Source organism: Gossypium hirsutum, chromosome D06 (assembly GCF_007990345.1).
Source record: "Gossypium hirsutum isolate 1008001.06 chromosome D06, Gossypium_hirsutum_v2.1, whole genome shotgun sequence".
NCBI lineage: Eukaryota > Viridiplantae > Streptophyta > Magnoliopsida > Malvales > Malvaceae > Gossypium > Gossypium hirsutum.
The window spans coordinates 64,745,848-64,765,845 of NC_053442.1; the positions used below are offsets into that span (position 1 = coordinate 64,745,848).

General features: G+C 29.8%; 2 protein-coding genes across 4 annotated transcripts; both read right to left on the reverse strand.

The window, feature by feature from the left end:
* Positions 1–5,277: 5,277 nt before the first annotated feature.
* On the reverse strand, positions 5,278–14,539 carry LOC107937284 (MMS19 nucleotide excision repair protein homolog). 3 transcript variants are annotated; one of them, XM_016870147.2, is made up of 20 exons: positions 14,359–14,539; positions 14,109–14,171; positions 13,886–13,940; positions 13,564–13,661; positions 13,051–13,209; positions 12,839–12,898; positions 11,996–12,184; positions 11,328–11,381; positions 10,379–10,465; positions 9,547–10,261; positions 8,692–9,071; positions 8,307–8,380; positions 8,037–8,145; positions 7,056–7,939; positions 6,701–6,776; positions 6,474–6,585; positions 6,274–6,350; positions 5,949–6,029; positions 5,688–5,767; positions 5,278–5,585 (listed from the first exon to the last, which is right to left on the reverse strand). In XM_016870147.2, exons 1-20 carry the CDS (start codon positions 14,428–14,430, stop codon positions 5,552–5,554), a joined length of 3,459 nt encoding a protein of 1,152 aa, XP_016725636.1. In that variant the 5' UTR covers positions 14,431–14,539; the 3' UTR covers positions 5,278–5,551. The 3 variants fall into 3 exon arrangements, with proteins under 3 accessions (XP_016725636.1, XP_016725637.1, XP_016725638.1); XM_016870148.2 differs by lacking the exon at positions 14,359–14,539 and having other exon boundaries at positions 14,088–14,166; XM_016870149.2 differs by lacking the exons at positions 14,109–14,171; positions 14,359–14,539 and having other exon boundaries at positions 13,051–13,205.
* A 1,012-nt stretch (positions 14,540–15,551) lies between these two features.
* LOC107937266 (uncharacterized) lies at positions 15,552–19,253 on the reverse strand. The gene is made up of 4 exons (XM_016870116.2): positions 18,930–19,253; positions 17,222–17,329; positions 16,246–17,116; positions 15,552–15,999 (listed from the first exon to the last, which is right to left on the reverse strand). The coding sequence occupies exons 1-4, from the start codon at positions 19,131–19,133 to the stop codon at positions 15,767–15,769; spliced, it is 1,416 nt and encodes a 471-aa protein (XP_016725605.2). The 5' UTR covers positions 19,134–19,253; the 3' UTR covers positions 15,552–15,766.
* Between the last annotated feature and the right edge of the window lie 745 nt (positions 19,254–19,998).

Below are 19,998 nucleotides of genomic sequence, written 5' to 3' on the forward strand. Positions count from 1 at the left end.
TTAACAATATTAACAACTAGACTTGCATTTTAAAATTCAAAAAATATAGATATTGAATTTCAAATATACGAGGAGTATATGGGCTTGGAGCATATTTTAACATTTGTGTTATGCCATTCAAGGTTTAAATGTGCTTTTAAGTTCCTATACTCTTCTTACATTTGAAATTTAATCCCCCTATCAATTTAGTCCCTCTACTTTTTAAATTTTAAAGTTACAAGTCCAATTATTAACACCATTAAAATTCTTTTGTTAAATTTAAATATATTATTAATTTTTTTATTACATAACTAGCAATTGAGTTTTTTTTATATATATCAAAATGTGACACCAACAAATTTAATAAGAACATTATAACGTTGTTAACAATTGGACATAAATATCTAAATTTGAAAAATGGAGGTATTATATTTTTGAAAATAAAAGTAAATGGTTAAATTCCAGGTGTACGAAGAATGTAAAGACTTTGAGCATGCTTTAACCTTCGTTGAAAGTATCTATATTTTTTAAAATATTTGCGATTTATTTTTATTTAATTGAGAAAAAACTAAAAAAACAAAAATAGACACAAACTTTTGACAGTTTTAAGATCGACTCAAACCAAATCCAAATCGAATTCTATTTGTTTATTTAGTTTATAACTAAATTTACTTTTTTATAGTGTGAAAATAAATATTTTTACACTTTTTTTTCCAAACAAATACTTTATATTTAAATAGTGAAATTTTTTAAAAATGTTATTACTTTTTTCAAAAAAAATACTATATAATAGTTATAGGTTTCTTTTACTCACTTGAAAAATTATTTTTTTTAAATATTTATTAAAAAAAGATTTCAAAACTTTTCAAAAATTATTAAATAAAACCAATTCAGTCTTAAAAAAAAAGCCTCGAAACCAAAATTTAATGTCGAAAAAGGAGAACCAAATCAAATCGAATTATTATGAATAATTCGAACATTTTATAAAAAGTCGATTCAACCAAACCAAACCCAACTTGGGAATAAATTATTACATATAATAACATTATATTAAATATAATAATTAATATCATTATTCATCATTTTTAATGCAATAGGTGAATATATTATTACATATAATAACTTCAAATAAATATCATTATAGTATTAGTTACCAAAATCCATATTACTTTCTTTTTAAATTTAATATAAAATGAGGCCACATTCATTCATTTAAACCATCAAAGCATGTTGGGAAATTTTTATGATTCAAAATTTAATTAATTTGTAAAAAAAAAAAAGTACCCATCAAAAGAAAAATGAAAAAAAAAAGCTTGTTTAACATGATCAAACTAGAAAAAAAAATTACATCCCAAAGCTCCAAATTCATTGATTACCCAAAAACATTGTAACATAATTGTTAATTGTGGACTTTATTGAATGTTTTAGTTAGTTTTATAACAATTATGGAAAATAATAAAAAGCATTAAAGGATTGTAATAATAATAATAATAATAATAATAATAATTTTAATAACTAAAAATATGTTGAAGATGTCAATGACAATAAAATTATGTAATTTGAAGTATTTGTTGACACTAAATTTAATGTTTCCTCTTTAAAATTAAAGTATAAGGACTAAATTTTAAATTTTTAAAATTTTAGGGATCTCTTATCTGTTTAAACCTTAAAAAATTTAAAGTCAGAGTGTAATAAAAAAATAAGGAATAGTTACTTGTGAACAAATAATTTTAACTATAATGTATCAAATATAGCCCATAGTTTATGTAAATTTTCAATAAATACATTAAAAATTCAATAATATAATGTACTGAAAATCGAAATATATACAATAAGACTGAAACTCGAAATAATTTTGAGAAATCCCACGTACGATATTCAACTATTTGTAAAATTTTAATGATAAAATTTTGATTTAATTATTTAAAAATTATAAAAATATATGATTTAATTTCGATTTTTTTTTAAATATTGCTGCCTAGTTATCCTGTTTTGAAGATAAATATTTTAAAGGGAAGAGAAATAAAAAAAACAAAGGGTCCAAGGAAAAATGATCCCAAGGAGACAAAGCAGCAAAGTGTAAGGTGTAGCTAACCATAATGGAGGCAGCTGTCACATAAAAGGGTAACAGCTATAGAGGCCAAACACAACTATATTACCATCCCTCTTTCAAATTTCAAAGCTACCTTCCTCCATGGGCGCTTTTAATGCACCCCCCCTTACTTCAAGCCCACCCATCTTCATTATTATTTATTGACTTTAGCATATATATTCAACAATTAAATAAGTAATGTTATTGATTTCGAATTAAACTGATTGAATCAATAATCAATGAATTAGGGTTGAATTGACTTATAATTGAATAGTTTAGAATTGATAAAATCTAAAAAAAAAATTGATAATTTTAATAATTTTTAATATTGAATCGATCTATAAATAAATCGTTTGAAATTATAAAAAAATTGAGAGTTCGAATTACTAAAACATTGAATATAAGATAATATTTTATATTTATAATTTTAGTAAATAAATTCAAATTATTTCAAGTAAATGTCGAATTATTTAAACATTTAATATAGTAAAAATTTTAAAATCAGTAAATACTAATATAATTGTAATTAATTAATTATTTCTCTTCTGCATTCTTCTAATAAAAAATATTTTTATTTTAATTAATTGTGCTTTTTTTTCCTACTTTCTTTCCTGTTGGTAATGATTAATTATTACTATGTTTTCCTATTTTTATTCCTTCTTCACGTTTAAGCACGGTGGTTGGAGCTCTACTGAATCAAAATTAACGGCCACGATCTCATCCACATGGCTACAATATAGTTTTTCAACTCGTTTCCCATTTCCCCCCAAATATATATTTAATTGAAAAATAAACTTTAATTTTATAAGTGACATTTATAAAAAGTTACACACCTTATCTTAAAAATATAAAAATTAAATCGGTCTTTATAATATTGATAAATGTTACATTTTCGAGATTTTGAACACTCGAATTTAAGTCTCGTCGTATATAAATATTGTACGTAAGTCTTCTCATAATATAGAAACTCTATTCATATTTATTCTTATTATAGGTGCTGATCATATTTATTTTTTTGACATAATACCTAGAACTACTCATAATTCCTCCCAACCCATAAATAGAAAGATAATACATCTCGAACCTATATTTTCCTACACTGGCAACAGTGCACATACCAATTAAGTTAAAACTCAATAAAAAAATAAATAATAAATTAATTGCAAGAAATCCTTCTATTTTTAACTTTGCAAATTTTCTATGTTGAAAAAAAGAGTTAATTTAGTGAAAAATAAATAGTCCTATTTTCTGCCTTTTATTAAAATGAAATCGTCTATTATCCATTATTATAATTTTTGAAAATTTTATTATATATTTTTTTTAAAAAGTCATCAATTAATTAGAATTAAAATAAAATCAAAACAAAGGGACTGGAAACCAAAATATATATATTTTAGAATAATCTCGAAACTTTAAAAAAATTTTATTATTCTTTTATTAAGGTTAAGAAAACATATATGTGTGTTGATTAATGTAATTAAAATATTTTTAAAGGGGTGAGTGGGAACCACAGCGCACGTGACGGAGGAGGTGGAGGTGTCAGCGATCATGTGACTTTCCTTTTCTAAAGTTTTTAATAAGCAATGGGGGGGTGATGGAAGTTGTGGGGTCAAATATCACGTGGCGTTAATTAATTGAATTTTTGAACGTGGGACCCACTTTTGCTTTGGATGCTTCTCCCCACACGTGCCATATTCCTTTGTTAAGAATATCCATCGAAAAACTAACATGGTAGCACGTGCAAGCTTCTGTCACGTGAATGGCAACCTTCTCACGTGTCTCTCACTCTCCACCTTAGAGTTTTGGGTAATTTGCACTGAATATCACTAAATTATTAATAAATTTACGTTTTAGTTACTCTATTTCAAAAAATTAAAAAAATCATCCTTAAACTATATAAAAAATTTTATTTAAATCCTTGAACTATTAAAATCGATATTGTAGGGCCTTTTTTGTTCACATCGCTTAGACGAATTGAAAGTTTCTTTCTTCTTCTCTTCTACAATTTATTTTTTTAATGAATAATTTTGAAAGTCATAAATCTCCGATCTCTAACATTGACCACCATATTGAGTTGAATCTAAAATATGTTTTTTCTATTCGTCAATGAGTATTTATTCACCAAACTAATTGTCAAATTATTACTTAGAGCTCACTACCCAAACTTTAAATAAATAAAAAAACATATCAACCCAATGATTTAAATAAATATTTTTGAATAATTCAGTAACTTAAATAAAAAATTAGAACAATTTGAAGAGCATTTTGTATCTTTTTAAAGTTGAATGACCAAAACGTAAACTTATTAATAATTTACTGACTTCTAGTGTAATTTACCTTTATTATTTTAGGCATCGTCTTCAATAATATAAAAATACAATTTCAAAACCAAATGAGAATAATATTTATTTTTCATAAAATAAAATTAGTATTAATTTAAACCATACAATTTAATTAAATATGAATTCAACTAAGTAATATTAATTCATTATTGATAATAAATAAAATTATTTCAATACTATTTACTATTTTATTCTTAATACGATACATAGTAGAGTTTTTATTATTTAAATTATACAAATTGAGTTGAATTCAACGTATTACCAATAAGTAATATTAGTTAATTATTATTAGATAAATAATAAAATTTATCACTTCATTGATATTTACAATAATATTTTGAAATACGAGTAAAATTGTCACTCAACTCTTATACAGTTAGATTGAAAAAAAAAACTTGAGTTTCTTAAACTAAAATTTTATATAATATCAATTTTAATGATTGAAAATAAAAGTTAATAAGAAAAATTCTTTCAATTTTAAAATGAAATTTTTAAAATTAAAAAGATATATTTAAAAGATCATGATAAAAGAAATAAAAAATAGAAAATAATCCTACTCATCAATCGCTATTAAAAAATTAAATCACTAAAAATATTAATTCTCAACATCAAACAAGGCTTAAAATTTTCAACTTTATAGTGAAAAATTAACTCCTAAACTTATATAGTATACATACGATAAGGTGATTCACAATTCAAACCGACCTAGCACAGATCGAATTATTATTTAAATTTAATTATAGAATATACAAATATCAAACTAATTTTTTTTTTAAATAGAAAAAAAGGAGAAATTTTCAAACCAGTCCAATCAATAAGAGTTTCAAAATATTTCATGAAAACCTATTATAGACCAAACAAGAATTTCAAATCTAAGTTCTGAATTAATAGATGCCACAAATATTTTTTTTTACAGGCCTGTATCCAATCTACCTGTATCCAGTTAATAAATGCATAAAACATAAATTTAAATTTTGTACAATGAGGTATGAACAAGCAATTTTACATTCTTAATTAAGTACAAAAATGTCTTGTAAATGTTAAAAAGTTAAAAGACAATTTTTCTTAACCGTGCCAAATGATCATAAAGAATATGTAGAGCAATATTTACTGTACCTGGCTAAAGCTATGGAAGGAATTAGAAATGGAGACTTCTTGATGCAATTGATGCCCTGTTTTGATAAATGAATAAGAAAAAAAATATAGTTATGAATTTCAAATGATGAAAATGAAAAGTTGTGGTGAAGAGAATACAGCACTCTGAAAACACTGACCATGCTTGTCTGCATCGGATAGCTTCACGACGGACGGCTCTCTTCGGATCATCAAGAGCCTTTATTACAGCTTGTAGTACCTGATAAACAACGAAGATACAGATTTCAATGCAGATACAGAAGAGGGCAGAACCGCACAAACAAGTCTCGATGAGAAGCTCATCATCCCAGGACTTGGAAATATCATTTTTTGAAAGATATGCCAAACAGATAGCAAAAAATTCCGGAAAAGAAAACCCAACTCCTTAACGGTCGACTTACCTGCGTTCTCATTGGATAAATCCTTGCATGGGATAGCCCAGAAATGGCAATGAGACACTGCATGGCTGTCTCACGAACAAGCTTAAGATGCCGAGAGAGAAAAGAACAATTTCAAACCAACGGTACATGTAATCAGTATTATATGGATTGAATGAAAATGGAATTGCAGTGGTAAATTTCACGGTAGCTGAACAGCATGCTATATATAATGGCATTGCAACTATCAATAGTCCACTTATTTTTTCTTCTGTTCCAAAACATGTACTAACAAGCACAAGAAAGATAAAATATATATACATATTTTCCTCGAAAAGATTTCCATTACCGTCATATGAAGGTATCGTGTAAGATCAACGAGACAATTGACGACTGTATGCGCACTATCAGAAACAGCTTCTTGACCTGCATGCATACACAATATTTATAGAACTAGGAAACTCGAGTAGATGCTCGCTCTAAATGTAAAATCGCAATAGAAAAGTTCGGACAAATGACAACAATCAACCAATGTATAGTTAAGCTCACCATTTTTGTCCATCAATATTCCAGACAAGACCAGTAGGAGACCATAAAGAACATCTTTATCCACAACATCATTGCTTAATACAGATAAACCATCCAGTAGCATTGGAATTACCTACATTAAAAAAAATTTGGCAAGTGAAGTAAAGAACTTTCTCAAAGAGTATAATATATCCGAGAAATAGCCATAACCTTTTGCAGAAAGTTTAATACTAAATTCCAATACTAACCTTCTTGGTGTCACTTAAGACAACAATTAGTGGAGTATCTATAATAACATGTGCAGAAGCCCGAAATAGAAAAGACCTGAAATCACATTGCAGTTTAGTGAGAAATCAACCCAAATTGGCCAATAAACTTTCATACTATATCACGGGGTCAACAACAACGTCATCAGTGCTCGAGAAAAATGTAGCTACTAAGTAGCTCAATAAGAAGCTATTAATTTATTATTTTGTATCTTGGCATAAATCATTCAAGCATGCACAAACCTGGACAAAATGAAAATAGGTACTATATATATAGGCATAAGCGCATAAAAAGATAAACATCACAAAACCATTAATGAAGATAGATCGTTTTTACCTTGAGAGTGGTTCCAATTTCATAACTAGAGATTGCAAAACAGGCATTATTGTTGAGAAAAATCGTTGCTTATATAGAGGTCGTATTATTGCATGGAATTCCCGATTCAAACACTGTTCACAGTCACCTATAAGGATCTGAAACGCATCTGCTGCAGTTTTCATCACAGAATTATGCAAATCAAGCTTATAATTGTTCTCCGAGATACTCTTTTCCTGATGAGATATACCTGTTCTTCCACTTGACTGTAAACACCGTAAAAAGACCATAGTAATGTCATTAACCTTTTCATGGCCCCGCATAAGCAAACCTTTCCCTATCCATGCAAGTCCCAAAATGGCATGAATTTGAAGGGAGGTACAACTTCCAACACCATTAGATAAATCATTTAAACCTGTATCATGGACACTGATCATTTTGGATTGAATACTGGAGGAGCTATTCGTGTCGAAAATCCACAAACTCAAGTTAAGAATTATATCCATTGCTTCCTCCAAGGTACAATCACTTGAAGTTTGTCCTCTCGTGGATTTTAGATCCAATTTGTTAACCATAGAGCCCAATGCTTGGGCTGCTACAACATTACCCTTGAGAAGGGTTGTCATGAACAGAGAAACTATTGATCTTGTATTCGGAATGTGGGTTTGAGGATGAACTGCTATAGTCACTGCAGCAAAAAGTGAAAGAATCCATTCATCTCTACTGGAACTATCATCCACTTCTTGAGCAATTTGAAACCTTTCCTGCAGCAACAGCTCCTCCAATGGAAAAGAAATACTTGATGAAAGTATGTTGTAACTCTTTTGCACAATTATGTTTTGCTTTTCCTCTGAACAATTTGCAACAGCAAGTTTCATTGCTTTCATCATCACATCAAGAACTCCCTTAGATTAAAAAATAATAATAATAATAATAATAATTAGTGCCATGTAATCCCAAAGGACTGATGCAGAGTTCTAATACAAACTCGAAAAAGCTTACCTTTTTGTTGGTTTGACTAGCATTGAAGTGCGTGCTATTCTCAATTTGGTTCCAAATATTAATAGCAAATTGCAATAGAACTTCTTCAAAACCCTTTTCACAATGTACCCTGCATCCATGCCAGTAAATATATTATACCAAATAGAGAAAAAAAAATTTGGGTGGAACAAAGAGGGACAAGAAAGAAACCATTTTCCAACCTCCACCACCAAAGTAAAAATTAATCAATTAATAAATAGGAGCAAGAGCATGTAAGGTAGAGTTATATACCATGGAATCACCTTATCAGAATAGCATTTCAAAAGGTGAGTAACAATTTCTGCTGAACTTGTACTTCCATGGACCTAAGCAAAACAGGGGGAAAACTTGAATTATAATCAATCATATTGCATGTGGTTAAAGAAAAATATGAAATGGAAAAAAAAAACCCATAGAAAAATAACCAGGGAAAGCTTATAATATGGTGCAGTAGAGTTGGTCATGTTAAGAAGAGTGAAATGTCATAACCTATCCAGATATTACCAGAAAACCATCTTTGAAAAAGAAAATGAAGATGATGAAACCATCATCTTCCACAACAAGGATATTTGATGTTATGGACTTTCACATGAAAGTTATCTTTTAGGATGAGCAATAACTTATTGGCCATACATACATAAACCTCATATAAATTGGCATATATGGCTTCTTCCAACCCTTGAACAACTTTCAGCATATAACTTCGCCCACTTGTGCCAATGTCTGAGAGTGCTTCCAGTCTGAGTGGAAACGGTATGCCAAAATCTCCCACAAAAGCCAATGAAAGAATTTTTTCAACAACAATGTCCATATAGCTTGGTTCCTTTTCAGATTCATGGTATCTTTCTATAAATGAGCCAATCTCCCCCAGTGCTTTAAGTGCCAGTTTCCATGATAGTCTCTTGCTATACTCCTCATTAATAATGGATACAAACGTAACTAAGATCTTCTCAAACACAGTTTTTGATATCAGCGAATAGCCTCCAGGGAAGGTAGCCAAAATCAGCAACCCCTTTACTGCATTTAAAATCAAACAAAAACAAAACAAATCAATGATTTTGATCTTGGTTTTGCTGATTAAATTGAACAGGAGCTTAAAGGTGGACCCAAACCAGAATATTCTACACAGCCCATCATTGAAAAACCTTATAGGTAGCACAAGTTAAAAAGCATACTATAAAAATAATAGATTCTTCTAATCTCTGTATGTGTGTGTTAGAGAGAGTGGGAACCAAAGTGATTGAAGGGGACAAAACCAACTTCAGTCAAAACAGACAAGCTTTTTGAAATGATAACTTTACACTTCTATATATATCACAAATCAAAGCCAGAAGCTTTTACTAAAACCTCAGGCAAAAAGATTGACAGGAGTAAGAATGTAACATGAACAATTGCACAATAGGCACCACAGATAAGTATGCAAGCCTGCGGTGAAGACTGAAGTTAAGCACAGAAATCATATCTACTGCATCGAAAGACAAAAAGCATTTACCTCCAATGTATGTAGCGGCATCATGAGTACCTTCACTACTGCAAATGAAGGCAGAACAGAAGCCCATAGTAAGTGCAGGAGAAAAGCTTTGAAGCAAATACTTCCATGTTTCTTCTGTATGAGAAGTAGCTGCTAGGATTGTTTCAGAACTAGCAATCATATCTCGGCATGCTGAAAGGATCTCAATGCTAAGATAGAGAGCTCCATGATTACATCTTTTGGAAATCAAAATACTCTCATCAAAATATGGTTGTCCAGATGAGTTTCTAGCAGAAAGACCCAGAATATCCATCAATCGGCTGAAGAAACATTCAAAAACTCTATTGCATGACACTTGTGAAGCCTTAGCAGTAGTAAAAAGGATACGACCAACTGCATTCAGTCTCTGCTTCCTCTCTAAAGGAATTTCGTGGTAATTCTTATAATTAGATATCGTATTGAAGATCATACTTATGTCTTCATCACCAACAATTAAATCCAAAAACAATTTTGTGTTCTGCACAATAAGCTTCTGTAAAAGACTTAGAGCCTCTGCTGCAATTTCATTTTTTGGAAGATCTGGACCTTCAAGGGATTCTGGAGTGAACAATAAAACACTGTCAAGTGAAGTAAATATTGCTTCTTTTAATGAAGACCAAATAGCTTCAATGTGTTTTGCCATTCTGTCTGCTCCATACTTCATTGTGCAATCAGTTAGATACCTCAAAGAATCAAGCTGCAAACAAGCATACTTAACATTCAACAGATTTGACATTTAAAGAGACACTCCCATAGCCAGAATATGAAGATTATGATTAGCTTCAAACAGCAAAAATAATTCATTTGCACTGACCTTTGCTGATTGAAGTGAAGATGAAAGCTTTTCAAGTAGTAATGGAATGGCATATGGCTCAAAAAGTGGTGTGGATGAAAATGCTAGCTGCAAGAATAAAAAAATCAATAAACAGATCAGACACATAATGCATTAAAATACTAATGTTATATAAGAAAAGAAATAATGACATATAAGCATATTTTAGCAAATTTACGAATTCAAATTACTGTTCAGTTGAGATATTTTTCGACCTGATACACAAACATTCACACTGTATAACGAATAAGATAATTTCACTAAATTTTTAGGTGGCAAACAATTCTAATTGTATGACAAATAATGAAACAATCTGTTATGCTGGTGGGAACAAGTAATACAACGTAAGCTACATGGAAAATTTAAGAATGCCTCTTTATAAAATAATGGTGGTATTATCCAAAACTCGGAAACAGGTTTCAACCACATTGTTGTGTTTCCATACATTCTTTTTCTACAATTTACATGGTGTGTTATATCTATTAAAAAAATAAAGAAGTAAATTGTATTTTCACTACAAGAATTAGAAAATTGGGGAAAAAAGAAAGAAAGAAAGAAAATGTGCATATAGAAGTGATCACATAGGGAGGCATTAAGGAGAAGAAAATCCAAGGTTGCTGAAATTTTGGAATCAGTAGAAATGAACATAAGCAGAAAAAAACAAACGAGAAGGGCAGAGGGGTATGCCGTATATCGGATGAAGCAAAGTGAATACAACAATGTATCTTTCCAAAGAATCTTAGCTGCATGTCTAGGAATTAACTACTAGCAACAGTTACAAGACAACTTCAAATATTTGGGTATAGTTTTGTGTCCAACTGAAAGTCAAAAAGTGTATGAAAGCATTCTTAACAACAAAAAACCCTATGTTGGATAAGAAAATAGGTGCACAACCCCTAGCGAGAGAAGTTTCAACAGCATAATTACATACCATCAATGCTCTTGCGAGATCATCCCTTTTGATAGTCATATCTTCATCTTTTTGCTGGAAAACACAAGAAAGAGAACCAAATATCATAAATCAAAGCCTCTTATCGGTACATATTCCAATAGGTTTCATACACACACAGTATTATACTTTCAGCACTACTCTATGAGCATATAGCTTCTTCCTTTTAAAATTCTGTTCATATTTAACAAGAGAGCACTGGCTAGAACATTGGGCAATAACTAAATTCCAGCTTTCGCAGGGTTTGAAAATAAGAACAATATTATAACAGTGATGCATGTATTTAAAATTAGAAAGAAAAGGAATACACATCAAAATATGAGCCTTTGTTTAAATAAAGTTCGTCACATTTAGGGCATTTACTTTTTCCAAACATTATCTAAAATAAAATAATGATCTCAGGGCAAACAGAAGAGCAATACCAAGTTAGCTAATTATTTTTAATAAGTTGATAAAAAAAAACAAATTATTACTGACATTTGACTCAAAGGCCCAGAAAGAAATTCCACGTGTTATTCAAAAGTTCCGAAGAAAAATTGTATTGACAGTTTAAACTTTATCAGATATATATTGCAGTTTTCCACACTCATTTGAATTGTATATGACAACTCATTAATATAGCAGAGTAGATGGTCATGCATAAAACTTACATGAGTGAAATGAATGGGAAAATAACAGCCCAAAATCTCAAAAAGTTCGTGAGCAAATCCAGCAAGGGCATCAGATGGATCAGGGAATAGTCGCGATAGAACCTCAATAATGTGAAATGTTAACATCAAACAGTGAGGATCCTTTTCTCCGTCAACAGATTCACAGATTCCATATATAAGGGTATCACCCTGGACCATAAATGAGAAATCAGAATATTATCAACAGTAAAAAGAAAAGATAAAAGTGAAAATTGAGACGTTGCTTTGAAATTGTGGATGGAAGCATAGATGCTGGTAGTTATGACACAAAGACAAAAGGGAGCGAGAAAACCAGAACAGTTTCACATTTTCTTTTATAAAACTGAAATTCTATGTTTTCTCATTCTCCTTTCCTAGTGCAAAGCATCAAAATTGTGTCCTATTACCATGCTCTTTTCTTGCATATCACATAATTAGCACAGTTTCATTATTTCCAATCATAAACCTTCCTTTGACGTTAATAAAAATTTAAAGAACTCTAACTACAATAATAAGCATAAACATCTTTATCAATTATTTACAGAAGGAATATAGCTCCATGGCTCTACCATGGTGTTCTTAACAAACCAACCACAATTGACTTTTTGGTGATATATAGTGACCTAGAAATTAAAATACATAACCCTCTTGCTTCTTTTTTTTTCCCTGGTTAGTCTTAATAGAGATTGCATCAATCACTTCCTTTATTCTTCATTAAACTCATTACATTATATGACTTTAACAAGAAAAAATAATACATTAAAAAGAAACAAGAAAATCAGTCCAATAAAGTATGAACTGAAGAAACAAGACCAGAAAACATACAAGTGAAGCAACAGCATTGGGGTAGCGTTCTAGCAGGCATTCCATAAGTTCAAAGCTAAGCTGCAAAACAATCCATTTAAAAGTTAAAATGAAATTGCTAAAACTGAAAATATATATTATATGATAATATGGCAAATAACTATTTCGAGCAAAGCACTCAGATAAAGGTATGCATATGATCATTTATTATAGGAATAACAGATTATGTTTACCTTCCGTTCATATTGCCCAAGAGACTGTACTTGTAGGTTCTGTAAATAGGACTCTGCAACTGCTTTTGCATCACTTCCACTGACCATACCACCGCTGCTTTTCCTTCTCATCAGAGCCAAACAGCCAACAAGCGCTCCCCGTAAAGCTCTCCAGTCTGCCTGATGTGGTAAAATTATCATCAATCTAATTTTGAAATTAGAATGTAATACATAACATAGAGACTACAAACAAAGCAATAAAGGAAGCCCAGGTCTGCTTGGTGGCACCAAACTGTGACTAACTTATGGAAAGTACTAAAGGTAAAGAAATAAATTTCAGATTTATTTATGGAGCTACCATCCAGATATAGAATGGTTAAAACTCTTAATTGTCAAGCAGAAGTTTTAATGAGATGCAAAAAATAAACAAGAAAACCTTTCAAATAAAGTAAAATGTTGATTCAAAATCATGTAAAATTTGTCATCATTTGTATTAATTAAAACTATAGTGTTTATTGTAAATGCAAGACTCACCAATCTGTCCGTGAAAAATCCTATCAAGCTATGAATAGTAGCATCACCCAATGGCTTTGATGCAAGGCGCACAAGAACTTCTCCAAGAAGGAGGATGCCTGGAAAAGACACCATGTAACAAGAAGCTTAATAATAATTTGTTTATGGTTCCAAACAAAATCTAAATGTATATGAAAGAATTGAATACAAAATAAGGTAAATTACCAATAAGGCTACAGGCATCAAGTTATAGATTAAGTAATTTAATGAGCATGAAATCCAGAAATCCTCCCAAAAAACCAACATAACAAAATCATACTGACAACAAGCTGAATCTTAGTACCTCTTGCACGAATAATGTTGTCCACGGTGGTCAAATATCCTTCCATCTCTCTAACCTTTAAATGGAAATGAAAGAAGAAAGTAAGCAATAAATACCCAAAAGAAATAAACGAACAAAATAAAATTAAATATATAATAAATAAGTCAAGTAAAAGACCCAAAATAAAAAAAAATAAAAAAAGTAAAAGCAATTTTTCTGCAACCTGAGTTCAACTGAAGCATACCAGTGTTTCTATTGTTAACTGATTATTCTTCAACAATGAAGCAATGGCCTCCAAACTTGCAGCCTATATATAGCACATATAAACATAAAAATTCAAATATATTCGAATTAATATATCAGAGACTTAGGAGCTTAAAATATTAAATTTAAGTGAAACGAGATCACTTTTTTACCAATTATTATGCTCAGTAAGATAAATTGTGTTGAAATCAATAAAAAATTTAAAGAAATTGAGAGAACGGAGAGTGAACCTGCTGAGTCAGAGAACGAGACGAATCAACAAACGATTCAATGTACCGACTGAGTTGAATCGGTTCCGCCATTGTTTTTAGCGAATTGTCAGTATTAGGGTTTTAGAACTGAAAGAAAAGACAGAGAGCGAAGAGGGGTTTAGAGTAGAAATTGTTATTTGTTGCGACTCCAATATTCCATTAAGCAAATTGTTTTTGTATTTTAGTTTCCTCTTTTTGAAAAACTACACAAATAGTCACTAAATTACAAAAGATTTCATTTTAGGTACCAAAATAAAAATTTTCAACCATTTCTTCCCTCCAAATCACATACGGTTGTGGCAGTTAAAAAATTCGATATAATAATAAATTGAATCCTTAACTTTTATTTTTTATATTAATTTAGTCATAATTTTTTATTTTAATATTTAAAATTTACAAATATTCTCAATTGATCCTAATTCTAAAAAATTTAAAAAATTTTATAAAATACATAAATATTTTTTAAAAATATATATAATAATAAATTAAAATTTTATATTAATACTAAATAAATATAATTATATTAATATAAATAAAATAAAAATCCTCCCTAAAAAATCATCAGGTTTATTTTTTTTAAAAATCAGTACTTTTTTGCTATATCTGTAAACATATTTTAAATCTTATTACATAAATAAAATTTAAAACTTCTAAAATTTGAAAAAAAACAATCATATATTTTGTCAAACAAACCCAAATAAATTAGATTTTAAATAAAAAAAATCTGGGCATGGGTTTACTACACCTTAGCAGTTAGCAGTTAGCATTCTAAGTAGAAGATTAGAACAAGCTTTTCTTAAAACATTAAATAAATAGTATTTATGTTTAAAATTTGGAGGTTTCCGAAACTTTTATAAATATTTTATTGTTTCTATTATTTTTTCAGTTTTATTTTATTTTTATTTTTTATTTTTTAAATTTATATTTTTTATAAAATACCATTTTAAATTTTGGTTATATAAAATTTGACATATCATTACACAATTTTATTAATAAAAAACTTGATTGATACAATTTTAATAATTTAAGGAGGTAATTAAAATATTTAAAAATTTAAAAATTAATTTATAATGAAAATCATAATTTGGAGATGTTGGGTCAAAAATATGCACGATGCTTCCTTAACTCTTAGTCTTACATATAATAATACGATGAACAAAAATCAGCACATAAGATATGTATATTTTAGGTGGTATTTAGTTGGTAAAATTCTCAACAAAAAGAAAAAAAGAAGAAGAAGAAAAAGAAAAAAACGCTAACACATAACAATGATTTAAGGAACAAAAAATCAGCAAAACACCACCACTTACATATAGACAATGACAGCATTTTGATGACACAGGGATACTGTTATCATCTTCTCAAACTGTATATGGGAATTCGACGATCAATCATCATCACATGAGGCCTCATCCAACATGTCCAGAAACCCTTTCCTGGCCGTCCTTTGAATCGCCGATGCGTTATAACGAAGCCCAAATGTCGACACTGCTTCGAACTTCGTCCATAACTCTTTCTTTAACGTACTCTCACCGGCACGTTTGCCTGTTCGTATCGTGCTCTCCTGTTCATTCCACATCGGAGTGTTTTCCACGAGTGCCGTGTTGTTGCGGGTATTTTCTGCAGAAAACATGGCAATTTTTATTTGACTTACTAAGGAAAAAAAACATCAATATACAACATATAGATGGTAAAAGTACTGTACTAGGAGTGTGATTGCATTTTGTACCATGATTAATTTGCTTATTTTTTAGTAAAGAAGGTAAAATGCAATTGGACTCTTAATATAAAAACCTCCATGATACTTTACCTATACCGATATATAACATTCAACCCCGAGTTCGAGTAACATATAAGGGAAGATACCTTGGTTAATCATCTTGTTTTGTTGGTTTATTGCACTAGGAAGGTTGTGATCTGTGGCAACATTGTGCAGCGATTTCTCATCTGGTGGTTCTAACAAAATGCAACTTTTAGGAGGCGAGAATAGCCACATCGGTGAGGAATCAAGCTCTTTCTTCTCAAATTCGGATTTGAGAGTTCGTTGTATGCCTAGTAGTTCGGAGTACTTCGATGTCAAGTCCTCGGAAGCTTCACTGCCCGAGGAATCAGAAAACTCACCATTGTTGATTCCGCGGGGAAACGGGGTACACTTGCGAACTCTGACATTGTCTCGTAGCAAGTACTCGTGAATCGGTTCAAGTAACACGCAGGATTTAGGCGGCGACATTTTTAAGCATGGAGTTGTCATTACAAGCATGGAATGTTCGGTGTTTGAAAATGCAGCCGAAGAAACAACCACTGAATGAGAAGGCTTAATTGGAGTTTGGTTTATAGCAACACCTTCAAGCAAATCATCATTTTCATCCTCATGAAAGTTGATAAAAGGTAACTCAACCATCGATTTCGAAGTAACGCTTTGGAATACCGATTTAGACGAATCACGCATCTTGGAAGACAATGCTTTCGACATCGGAAGAGGCGTAAGCAAAAACAGCTGCCTGCCTCTCTCGACATTACATTCGGCAGCAGCACGCCAAGACACGAGTGGAGAAGGCGAGATTAACGAGTCCAATGTAGATTCTTCTTCCGGATTCCCAACATCAAAGCATTCATTTTCGTTTACATTAACATTAACAAAAGGAACAACTTCAATTCCCAAACATTCTCCGGACTTATCTTCGCATTCGACACCCGAAGGACTCGAAAGAGCCTTCTGAAATCTGGGAACCCATGGCTGCAATTGTAGAAACACAACCATCCATGTTAAATCTGTAACAAATACATTGAAATTTAAGTGATAAATATATAGTTTAGATAATAAACCTAAAAAAGGATTAACCTTTAAAGAAGAAAGCATTCCGGAGATGACATTGGCGAAAGATTCAATTTCATTTGTCTCCAGTTTTGTTGCCTTAAGCTTAAAAGCTTGCGCAACAAGTTCATCAATCTGCCATTTCAAAGCATAAATTGGTGAATATCAAGTGCAAAAGCACTAAAAGAACTCATAAGAGAGAGGGCGAATAATTAGGCAATTAGATCCCAATACTATTACCCTTATTCTAAATTGGTCCCAATCTTCAATTCATTCTTACTATATCTATATCCTCAAACTAAAATTGTTAATTGAAGTGTTAAATGATACATCAAATCTTATACAACAAAATCTAAAATGAAAATTTTAAAAAGATGAATATTGTTCAAATAGATGATGTAAAAGTCTTGGTTTTTAAGTTTCCAAAATTTTTATATTGCTCACCCTCTTTTTTTAGTTTTACTTTATTTTTAACTTTTACTTTTAAAAGTCATGTTATAATATTTTATTTTTAAAAAAATTCATTTTGAAGTTTAAGGATCAATTAACAATAAAAGTCATAATTTATGAATGTCTCGTGCAATTAACTCTTACAATATCAAAAAATCTATCCCATTAAGAAAAAAAAAGAAGTACAAAATGAAAAAGAAAAAAGCTTATATAAGAATTGGGCATGTTAGGCATATCTTCCCAGCAGCCAAACACAAGCTAAACCCTAACCAAGTAGATTATAATCAAAAATTGGTAGCTTACAAGCATAAAATGGTGAATATCACGTTCAGAATTACTCAAGCAACTCATATTTTAGGGGGAAAAAGAATTCAGCAATTAGATTCCTCAACGAAATTAAATGAAAAAGAAAATGCTTATATAAACTAGGATATGTTAGGCATATTTTCTTAGCAACCAAACAGATGATAAACTCTAACCAATAGCATTTTAATAAAAATTTGGTATCTTCTATCCTTAAATTGGTTAATATCAAGCACAGTACAAAATTACTAAAACAACTCAGATTTTTGGGGAAAAGAATAATTCTTCAATTATATCTATCAAACACAAAAAAAAGAGAAAAACGTAATTAAAGAAGAAAAAAAAGGAAGTAATAAAATGAAAATGAAAAATCTTACTTAAACTCGAATATATCTCAGCCATATTTTCTTAGCAACCAAACAGAATATAAACCTTAAACAAATGCATTTGATAGCTTCCAAGCATAAATTGCTGAATACCAAGCTAAGTACTAAATTACTTAAGTAACTCATATTTTAGGGGAAAAATAATTCAGCAATTAGATTTCAAAATCAAAGAAATCTATCAAACACAAAAACATAATTAAAGGGAAAAAAACAAGTAATAAATTGAAAAAGAAAAATCTTATATAAACTCGGATATATGTTAGCCATATTTTCTTAGCAACCAAACAGACGATAAACCTTAACCAAATATATTTAAACAAAATCTGGTGGTAGTTGTCAAGCTAAGTACTAAACTACTCAAGTAACTAACATTTTAGGGGACAAAAGTTAATTCAGCAATTAGATTACAAAATCAAAGAAATCTATCAAACAAAAAACCAAGACGTAATAAAATGAAAAAGAAAAACCTTATATAAACTCGAATACATGTTTAGGCATACTTTCTTAGCAACCAAACAGAAGCTAAACCTTAACCAAACACATTAAATAAAAAATAAGCGAAAAGAAAAAGAAACTAAACCTTGAGTTTGTCATACCTGGCGAAGGAGAGAAGAAAGATCGGATTGAAGGAGAAGAAGGCGATCGAGGGAAGCGTGGTTTCGATGATTATTATCATCTTTGTCGATCAATTTCTTCTTCGGAATCTCTGATTTGGAGAAAAAATTCTTTGTGCTATTATTGTTTGATAAATCTCTCAGCGGCTTCCGTGTCGGTTTCGCCTTCGATTTCGATCTTTGCATTTTTTTTCTCGGGAAAATTTTCTTTTTTCCTTCCTTTTTCTTTTCTCTAGATTTTGTGCCGTTTGGTTTTTTGAATTCCTGGTCAGGCTCTCTGCAAGGCGGGCTGTCTGTCTTATTTTTATTCTCATTTATTTATTTTATTCATTCATTATATTTGGACCCAAATGTTGAGAGGTGATGGGCTTGGCTTGTTTTTTTAAAAGGATAAAACACTCTCGATTTTTACATTTTTTTTAATTTGTAATTTAAATTAATTTTTTTCCACATTAATTCTAGAATTTATTTTTTAAATTTTAATCTTTAAAATTAGTTTCGTAATAGTACGATGACATGGTCCTCTAAGATTATATCTCGCTTGAAAATTTTAAAAAAAATTATATAAATCTAAAAATACTAAAAAATTTATATTTTAAAAAAGAGACATAATGACTTATGTGGCCTTTTAACTTTGTAAAAAATTTATTTTAACCCTCTATTTAATTTTTCATTTTTTTTAGCTTTCAAATTTACGTTATTTTTCAATCCATTCCAAAATGAATGGAGAAATTAATATTTTTTAACTTAATTGACATGACATACATTAGCAATTAATTAGTATTTTAAATTTTCAAAAATTAAAAAAAAATAAGAATATGTTTAAAAAAATTAAACTTATTATAAAAATATAAAAATATAAAAAATGTTTTTTAAGTTTTTAAAAATTAATTAATTGTTAACTTGATATACACATAGATGTCACGTCAGCAAATTTAATAGGCATTAATTTTTCCATCCATTTTGGGGTGATTTTACAAATAATGCAAGTGCAATGGTTAAAAGAGACGAAAATTTAAATGTTTTTTTTTGTGAAGTTGAGAGGGTCAAA

Excerpts from the sequence above, each read along its gene's own strand:
- LOC107937284 (XM_016870147.2), bottom strand. The coding sequence starts at position 14,430 with ATGGCGGAACCGATTCAACTCAGTCGGTACATTGAATCGTTTGTTGAT. Across the intron at positions 13,662-13,885 it reads CAACATTATTCGTGCAAGAG|GCATCCTCCTTCTTGGAGAA; the intron begins GTACTAAGATTC and ends TGTCTTTTCCAG. Across the intron at positions 8,381-8,691 it reads CCAATTTATATGAGGTTTAT|GTCCATGGAAGTACAAGTTC; the intron begins GTATGTATGGCC and ends TGTTTTGCTTAG.
- LOC107937266 (XM_016870116.2), bottom strand. The coding sequence starts at position 19,133 with ATGCAAAGATCGAAATCGAAGGCGAAACCGACACGGAAGCCGCTGAGA. Across the intron at positions 17,330-18,929 it reads TTTCTTCTCTCCTTCGCCAG|ATTGATGAACTTGTTGCGCA; the intron begins GTATGACAAACT and ends TTGAAATGGCAG. Across the intron at positions 16,000-16,245 it reads AAACAAGATGATTAACCAAG|AAAATACCCGCAACAACACG; the intron begins GTATCTTCCCTT and ends TGTTTTCTGCAG.